The 9685-nt window shown below is 46.5% G+C and overlaps 1 protein-coding gene across 1 annotated transcript; it reads right to left on the minus strand.

Moving 5' to 3' along the window:
- Positions 1-932: 932 nt before the first annotated feature.
- Positions 933-2135, minus strand: PRR30 (proline rich 30). Its single transcript, XM_021697702.1, has one exon. It carries the CDS (start codon positions 2133-2135, stop codon positions 933-935), a length of 1203 nt encoding a protein of 400 aa, XP_021553377.1.
- Between the last annotated feature and the right edge of the window lie 7550 nt (positions 2136-9685).

Genomic DNA, 9685 nt, shown 5'->3' on the forward strand with positions numbered 1-9685 from the left:
TTTTCCTTTTAAGGGTGGTTTCCTCTTAGGACGGACGGGGATGGGGGGCGCTTACCCCTGCCTGCCTGCCTTCCGACTATCCTCCATCAATGTGGGAAATGAAGGCAAAAGAAAAAATTAGATTTCTTTATAACTTAACAGCCCACTGACAAGTCCTTGAGACAGGCGAGGCGGTGAGCTTCCCCTAGAAACTCCACTGCCTCAATGTTAATACTTCGCTAGAGGCAAAAGGCAACCTTAGCTTAACATTATCCCAACTTGCAGGATCCTGGAAGTCTCCTTTAACAAATAAAAATTCCTTTGAAAACTTCCTTTATCTCTAACCCCAAGATATATGTTAGCGATCATCTTCCAAGCATATGGCCCACTGATAAACATCTGAAGGGTCTCATGACTAACATTTTATTAGACAGTAATAAATGACCTTTTCCTAACAATAGCTAGCCCCCTCAAGGTCCTGGAAACCTTGCTTCCAAAATTCCTTAGAGACTTACACTATCCCTAACCCCCTCCCAACTTGAAAGTATATAATCAGCCACTCCTCACAACTCCAGGGCAGCTCCTTCTGCCCACAGGTCCTGTCCCTGTGCTTTAATAAAACCACCTTTTTGCACCAAAGGCGTCTCAAGACTTCTTTCTTGACTGTTCACTCCAAACCCCAACATTTCCACATCAGACACTAACACAAGTTTTGCAGGGTCAGGCTTTATTGATACACTATAGGCTGAATGGGGTCTAAGGTGCCCTTCATCTTCTTCAGCCAGGAGAGAGCAGACTCCATAAGGGGCTCCCAGGGTTCAAGGCTGGAGAACACACCTGACCTCCTGCCAGCCAGCCCTTCAGGGTGTCTCGGGGACTCCCCAAGATCGGGGGCCTGGTAGGGGCAGCGGGGCTTGGAGGAGGTGCTCCAGAGAGCCTCCTTGGCTCTGGAACTAGGGTGGTGACTTTCGGAGAATGGGCTCTGGAGAGGCAGGCCCCTTGGACGCAGAGAAAGGCCTGGGTTTCAGGGAGACAGTGGCTTGTTTGGGTGCCCGACGTAGAGGCCCTGAAAAGCACATAGAGTTTGGTGACTGGAGGCCTGTAGATCTGAGACTCGCGGCCTGGGAGGATGTGCCGCGGGCTGGTTGGGTCCACGCCTGAGCCACTGCTGCCTGAGCTGCTGGAGCCCGGGATGCCCGGGTTTGATATCCTTGGGCCTGAACAGGCTTGCCCTGCGGCCCTGCTTCCTCTGGCTTTCTTTCTGGCAAGAGATGCAAGGCCCTGGCCTGGCCCCGAGGCAGGCGGAGGCCAAAGCCAATGCCTATGCGGAGTGGTCCGGATTCCTGGCCCTGTGCACAGGGCAGTAGCTGGGGGAAGGCAAGCAGCCGGGGTCCAGTCCTGTACCTGGGGATGGGGCAAGAGGGGCTGCGGGGCTTGAGGCACACCAGGCATATGGGATATTCTACAACGGGGGCCTGGCCAGTCCTGCCTAGCCACAGGCGCTGCAAAAGCAGTAACCGCAGGTCGTGTGCGATGCGCCGGTGCCCCAGATGGACCACCAGGGCCTGGGCCAGGGCTCCTGGGTCCCGGAACTCCGCAGGGTCCCTCTCGCTTGCCACGCATTCTCCCACTGCCCCAGGGGAGCCGGTGTCCCTGTAGTGATGCCAGGGCCATGTCTGCCTGTTTGAGTGGACCCCACCAGAAGGTAGGCTGGGGGTCGGGGAAGTGGCGGTGGAGCTAGGGCAGTCTCCTGGGGGTGAAGGAGACTGGCAATGAGAGGTGTTCTGTAGCTGAGAGGGAGAGGAGGAATGCGTGTGAGTAGGGGAGGGGTATGGCCGGTGGGAGGGAGAGGAAGAGGGGGGGTGGGAAAGAGAGAAGTAATTCTGATGAAAGAAACTGGGGGAGCTTGGGAGAGAGGAAGAATAAGGGTGTAGGATAAAGTCAGAATTTGAGTCAGAAGGGTAGAAATGGGAGCCTAGAGAGTGGGACCGTGGCGGAGGGGAGCAAGGAGAGTGGGAGAGAGGGGGTGGTCGCTGGGGAGGCAGAGGCTGTAGGTTGCTGGATGAGGAGTCCACAAGTTGTGAGGGGCCCAGAGGGGGGCGCCCAGGGGGCACTGCGTTCTGTAGCAGCACCTGGTCCTTGCTTTGAGGCAACATTGCCTTGAATTCCGAAGGGACTGGGGCCTCAAGACCAGAGACGAGAGACCTGGCAGAATCAGGACCAGTATCTCGGAGGCCAGACATGGCTGAGAAATCAGGGCCTTCTGTGCGCACGTGTGGCTCCAGCCCAGGGTTGGTGCAGCTGTTGATGCCAGGACAAGGAGCCACCCAGGCCTGTAGCACTAGGCTCTCTGAGTGTCTGGGTGGGAGCTTGGGTCTAAACTTGGCCTCTCACTTTGCAGTCAGCCATTGATGAGGGATGTATAGGGATGGAGAATCAGAGCTGCCTCTTGGGAGCTCAGGGACAGCATCAATCATCTGGGTGGGCTAGGGAGGAAGACACAGCCCATAGGACCTGTAGAGAAAGGAACAGAATCGGAGATATTGGGAGAATTGGTCCACTTCTGGCTCTGAAGACTGATTTACCAAGACCCTAAATCCTTGCACCTTTGGGATCAGAAGAGCTGGCAAAATGCTCCAGGGAAGGTGAGAGATGAGGAGAAGAATGGCGGGGGGGGGGGGGGGGGTGGAACGGGGGGGGGGGGGGGGGCTTGAGGATGGCCGCTGAGGTGGGACTAGAAATTGTGTTCTGGTGCTGTGAGCTCTTACCAATGAGGGTTCCTCTGAGCTGTGAGCTGTGTTTCACAAGGCACTTTAGCAGTGAGGAACCTGGGAGAGAGAGGGACAGTCACAAAATGGTGGCCACACCCCCTCTGTTCCCAGCATCTGTCACCCTAAACTCACTCTGACCCAGATTTCTGTCCGAACCTTGCCCTCGGTGGTCCTCCAGCCAGGAGGAGGTCTTCTGTTACAGATTTTTGCTCCCCTAAACCTGAGTCAGGGATTCTGCAAGCATCCTGGTTTCCTCTCCGTCCGGTTTGCCCGACTCCTTGTCACCCCTGATGCTGATGTCCTCTGCCTCGGCCCGGCCCTCAGCACGCCCAGCAGTGGGAGCAGCACCACCAGCAGCCGTGGGGCCAGCTGGTGAAAAGTTCTGGGAGACTGAACTTTGTCTAAGGGGCGGCGTTGCTGCCCCCCTCGGGAGCTATGAGCCCCATTCCCTGGGGGGCAGCTCTGCCTGGCATCTCCTGCCTATGTCACAAAGGTCAGGTGCTGACATAACACACTCTCCTCAAGGCTCTAGGACCTTCCTTCAGAGACCATCCAAAGGCTGGCCCTTGACAAAACTAAAGCAGACAGGGTGCTTGGGTGGCTCAGTCGTTAAGCGTCTGCCTTCGGCTCAGGTCATGATCCCAGGGTCCTGGGACCGAGCCCTGCATCAGGCTCCCTGCTTGGCGGGGAGTCCGGTTCTCCCTCTCCCTCTGCCCCTCCCTGCTGTGTTCCCTCTCTCGCTGTGTCTCTCTCTGTCGAATAAATAAATAAAATCTTTAAAAAAAAAAACAAAACTAAAGCAGACAAAATTCTTTGGGGGCACTCGGTCTCCCTGTCAGGACCTAACCTTCCCCCTCCTCTCTGCCCGTATTTTTCACAGTTCCCACCACCTCCTATATCTGGGGTTCTCTCCAAAGGCCTCTCTCAGCTGGGCTTTCTCTTCAAAGCCCTGTTTAAGAAAACAGCTTTCTGAGCAGTGGCTCATGCTCTATACCATTTCCGCCCTTGGGATATACTTCTATGTTTTAATAACTATTTTCTCAACAGCTTTAGTGAGTATAACTCACACACCATAAATTCCACCCATTTGAAGTGTGCAATTCACTGTTTTCTAGTTTACTCACAGGTTACGCAACTATCACATATCTAAGCATGTTCTTCCTTTGGCTGGTACCTATATCTAGATAGATAAATGATAGTTACAGATATATCCTATTGGTGTCTTTCCAAAAAAGTATCTGTTTCATTTAAGTCATCTATTCTTATTGACATACAGTTGTGTATATTTATGTATAGCGATAGATAGCTAGATAGACAGGTAAGAGATTTATTATAAGGAATCGGCTCATGTATCTATGGAGGCTGAGAAGTCCGAAGGTCTGCAGTCAGCAAGCTAGATACCAGGAGAGGTAACGGCATAGTTCCGGCCCAAGTCCAAAGCCCTGAGAACCAGGAGAGCTGATGGTGTCAGTTCCAGTCCAAATCTGAGTCCAAAGGCAAGAGAAAACTGATGCCCCAGCTTGAAGATAACCAGGCAGCAAGAGTGAATTCTCCCTTACTCTGCCTTTGTTGTTCTATTCAGACCTTCAATGACTGGATGAGGCTCACCCACAATAGGGAGTCAAGTTGCTTCACTCAGTTTACCAATTCAAACATTAATCTCATCCAGAAACACCCTCACAGACACACGCAAAATAATGTTTAACTAAATATATGGGCACCCCATGGCCCAGTCAAATTAACACGTAAAATTAACCATCACAATATGTGACTGAAAGATGAGATGCCCTTCCAAGGAGCTATGATGCCTATATTAAAGAAGGCTGTGCCCATATCAATATTTCTAAATGTCAGGGTGCCTGGGTGGCTCAGTCTGTTAACTGTCTGCCTTTGGCTCAGGTCATGATCCCAGGGTCCTGGGATCAAGCCCTGCGTCGGGCTCCCTGCTCAACGAGGAGCCTGCTTCTCCCTTTGCCTCTCCCCCCCACCCCCACCCCCGCTCGAGCTCTCTCTCTTTCAAATAAATAAAATTCTTAAAAAATATATATTTCTAATTGTTTTTTTTTTTTTTTTTAGGTGCCCTGGAGGTTTATTGAGTCCGGGCAAGTCATAATAAATTTAGGAATGAGTAGGAGTCACGGCTTGTATAAAGTGAGAGACGGGCACTTATGAAAAGGTGGGTGGTGGGAAAGGAAAACCAGGCAAAATCTCAGGCGCATCAGTTTTAGAGAGGAGGAAATAGGTAAGTTGAGATCCAGCCTTAGGGACTGAGGGACTTCCTGGGACATGAGACTTTTAGTGCTAAAACCAAGACAGTTCTGGATAAACTGGGACAATTGGTCACCCTAGAACTTGGGTCCTCTTGGAAAATATTCATGTTCCCCTAGGGGTATGAGGACCCCAAATTGAAGATTGCTGTTCAAACAAAAATTTCTATAATAACTTCAATTTACACTAACCAATCTCTCCCTTAGTTTGTGTTAATTACTCTATGCTTAGTAAAATTTTATTGACCAAGTGAGTAGAGGTTCTCTAAGCACTTGGCGTCCAAGTTGGAAATGTGATATTGTAATGAACTTGTTTGAGTTTGCTTGTTGTTTCCTGTTATAGATATTATCTACCACACACTCTTTCCACCCTCCACTTCCCCAATCCTAGGCAAGAACACTGTGTTTTATTTCTTTCAAATGCTATATAGCATACTCTTTCCAGAAATCTGTACATGTTTCTTAAGAGGATAGATGAATGAATGGGTAAATTGAAAATTACTTAAGAAAATTTAACCTTGGCAATTTTTTCTTTTCTTTTCTGTTTGAGCTGTACATATGACACAGTAGGAAGGGGCTGTTTGCAGAACTACCTTGAATATTCATGGAGAAATCATAATTATAAGAGAGGTGTCAGATAACTGCAGATCGGTAAATATTAAAAAAGGGGGGAAAAGACAAATTCTAGGATCTCAAATCAGTTTCTAGTTGTTTGCTAGGAAATTTTTCAACTGGATTATTAAATAGAATGTATGTAACCTCTTAGAAAAGAAACTGATGATCACAAAGGCCAGAGTTGGTTCAAGTAAAGTAAATTATAAAGTACTTGGTTCAAGTAAAGTAAGGGCCATCTGGAAGTGGCATGTTTGCTATGTCATTGGGGAAAACAATTATATCTGGACTTTTACTTTCCAGGATGAGAAATGTGCTCTTGACCATGCCAACTAAAACACAACAGCCTAAAGTAAGTGCCAGAATGCCCATTTTAAAAAAGTAGCTCACACAAATGGAAAATAATTCACATATTCTCTCTCTATAGTCTAGGTATTCGAGAAGACAAAATGTGATCAGAATCCACATCATTGATTTACTATGAGAAATCAGAGTTGCGGGGACTGACTTATTGCTTTGAATATCATCAGTATTCTAAAATCATGGAGCTAGACCTGCCTGGGAGTCAGAAAGATATTTGATGCTTGGTCTCAGAAGAAGGGAAGTTGAGTAAATTAATGAATTAATTGCCTAATGGCACCAAGCTAAGAGAGTTAGTTTCATTCACATCAATAGAAATACTCAAATAATGTTGAGAGCAAATTCTACCTTTTCTGTATAGTGCTGGGATGAGTATGCCTGGATTTGCCTCTCCAACCCTTCTTTTCTTTCTTTTTTTTAATTCATTGTAGACAGAGAGATACAGAGAGAGAGAGCGCATGAAGAGGGGGAGAGACAGAGTGAGAGGGAGAAGCAGGCTTCCCGCTGAGCCAGGACCCTGGGATCATGACCTGAGCCAAAGGCAGATGCTTAACCATCTGAGCCACCCAGGTGCCCTATGACCCTTCTTTTCTTACTCTTCCAAAGTGGATTGACACATTCTCTCAAACTAGCTACCAAAGAGACTTGCTAGATGGGAATTGAAATCTACATACCTGTGCTCTGACCCACCGTGAGTTGCTTTTGCAGTTCAGCAATGCAATGTACCTTACACCCAAGTGCTTGTAGGAACTAAATATAGTCCTTAAGTACTTACCATATGTATTTTCCCACATTGCTTTTATTTCCTACTTTGTAAATGAGTTTTATAATTTGGGAATTGTAATAATCCCTATGTATTTTTTTTTTAAGTTTATTTATTTGGGGTGCCTGAGTGGCTCAGCCAGTTGAGTGTCGGATTCTTGATTTCAGCTCTGGTCCTCATCTCAGGGTCGTGGGATCCGGCTCTGCACTCAGCGTGGAGTCTGTTGGAGATTCTCTCTCTTTCTCTCTCTCTCTCTCCCTCTCCCTCTGCCCCTCCTCTGCTCTCTCTCTCTCTAATAAATAAATAAAATCTTAAAAAATTAAAAAATAAAAGTTTATTTATTTAAGTAATCTCTACACCCAACATGGGGCTCAAACTCATGACATGGAGATCAAGAGCTGCATGCTCTTCTGACTGAGCCAGCCAGGTGCCCCTCCCTATATATTTTGATTTCATCAAGGCTTTGACTAAATATGATGGTGGAAAATGTGAGCCAGCCAGTTGAACCACTATTGCTTTTTTTGCCTTTCATCTCTTATTGTTCTTTGAGGTATACAAATAATGTACAAATTCTACAAATAGGGGCACCTGGGTGGTTGTAGGTTAAGCATCTGCCTTCAGCTTGAGTCATGATCCTGGGGTCCTGGAATCAAGCCCTGCATCAGGTTCCCTGCTAACCTGGGGTCTGCTTGTCCCTCTCCCTCTGCACCAACCCCCCGCCCCGCTTGTGCTCTCTCTTGCGTGTGCTCTCTCTCTCAAATAAATAAATAAAATCTTTATTTAAAAATCCAAACAAGGGGCGCCTGGGTGGCTCAGTCGTTAAGCGTCTGCCTTCGGCTCTGGTCATGATCCCAGGGTCCTGGGACTGAGCCCCGTGTCGGGCTCCCTGCTCCGCGGGAAGCCTGCTTCTCTCTCTCCCACTCCCCCTGCTTGTGTTCCCCCTCTCGCTCTCTCTCTCTGTCAAATAAATAAATAAATAAAAATCTTTAAAGAAATAAGTAAATAAAAATCTGAACAATACAGAAGTATACAGGTAAAATTTAAAAATTAGCCTTGACAGTCTTCCTATTTTTACTCTCTCCGGGGATATTCACTGTTTGTCCTATATTTTGGATATATCTAGTATCTTGAGTTTATTAGCTATCATTCAGTATCTTGGCTTAGGTATCTCTATGTAATCTATCAGTTACTAAAAGGGGTACATAAAGATCAACTCTAATTGATTCATCTATTCCTGCATTTCTGTCAGTTGTCACTTGATTATTTTGGGGGCTGTTACTAGATACAAGAATATGCTTATGATGATTGTCTTCTTGTTCCATTGTTCCTCTTATCATTTAGCAAAACACAATAAACTTTAAGATAAACCAACCAAGCTGTCTTCTCAAGAAGTTGGAAAAAACTAGGGGAAAAGTGAAGAAATGAGAAGGAAGAAAACAAAAATGAGAAGACTAAAAATAAATGAAATTGACACTTAAAAATACTATACAGTCACATGCATTAGGATGGCAATTACAAAACAGAGATGAGAAAATAACAAGTGTTGGCAAGGATGTGGAGAAACTGGAACCCCTGTGCACCACTGGTGGGAACATAAAATGGTATAGCTACTATGGAAAACAGCACAACAGTTCCTAGAAAAATTAAAAATAAAATTACCACACGATGCAGCAATCCCACTTCTGGGTATGTACCCAAAAGAGATACTTGTACACCCATGTTCACAGCAGCATTTTTAGTATATGTGCTGCCGAAGCGAGCACTCACAGCAGCATTATTCACAGTAGCTAAAAGGTAGGAACAACCCAAAATGTCCATTGACCGATAAACAAGATGTAGGGGGCGCCTGGGTGGCTCAGTCTGTTAAGCGGCTGTCTTCGGCTCATGTGGTGATCCCAGGGTCCTGGGATGGAGCCCCGCATCGGGCTCCCTGCTCAGTGGGGAGCCTACTTCTCCCTCTCGCTCTACTGCTCCCCCTGCTTGTGCTCTCTCTCTCCCTGTCTCTGACAATAAATAATCTTTAAACAAAATGTGTATATATCTACAATGGAATATTATTCAGCCTTAAAGAGGAAGGAAATTCTGACACACGCTGCAACATGGATGAACCTTGTGGATGCTCTAAGTGAAATAAACCAGACACAAAAGGACAAATACTGTAAGATTCTACTCATATGAGATGCTTAGAATAGTCAAATTCACAGACACAGAAAGTTCAATGGTGGTTGCCAGGTGTGGGATGGGGTAGGGAGAATGGGAAGTTATTGTTTAATGAGTATAGAATTTCAATTCTGTGGCATCTGCCCTCGGCTCAGGTCATGATCCCGGGGTCCTGGGATCGAGCCCCACATCAGTTCCCTGCTCAGCGGGGAGTCTACTTCTCTCTCTGCCTCTCCCCTCCACCACTCATGCTCTCTCACTCTCTCTAATATAAATAAATAACTAAATCTAAAAAAAAAATTCAATTTTGCAAGGTGACAAATGTTCTGTGAATGGATGACAGTCATGTTTGCACAACAGTGTAAATGTACTAAATGGCACTGAACTGTATACTTAAAATTGTTAAAATGGTACATTTTACGTTATGTCACAATTTTTTATAAATAATTTTTTTAAATATATAGAGTATTAAAAAAAGAAAGTCTGGTCCTTGAAAAGATAGATAAGCTAAGCATACTTCTGGTAACACTTATTAAGAACAAAAAGAGAGTTAGGTGCAAATAAAACACAGAACAAAAAAAAAAAAAGAGAGAGAGAGAAAGTATCTAGAGACAATGGAAATTTAAAAATAAGAAAAGAGGGCTCCCAGGGCGCCTGGGTGACTCAGTCGCTAAGTGTCTGCCTTCGGCTCAGGTCATGATCCTGGGGCCTGGGATTGAGCCCCACATTGGGCTCCCTGCTCATTGGGAAGCCTGTTTCTCCCTCTCCCACTC

The sequence above is a fragment of the Neomonachus schauinslandi genome, chromosome 10, assembly GCF_002201575.2.
Source record: "Neomonachus schauinslandi chromosome 10, ASM220157v2, whole genome shotgun sequence".
Taxonomy (NCBI): domain Eukaryota; kingdom Metazoa; phylum Chordata; class Mammalia; order Carnivora; family Phocidae; genus Neomonachus; species Neomonachus schauinslandi.

What these genes read in the sequence shown, in the direction of transcription:
- PRR30 (XM_021697702.1), bottom strand. Translation starts at nt 2,135, where the DNA reads ATGTTGCCTCAAAGCAAGGACCAGGTGCTGCTACAGAACGCAGTGCCC.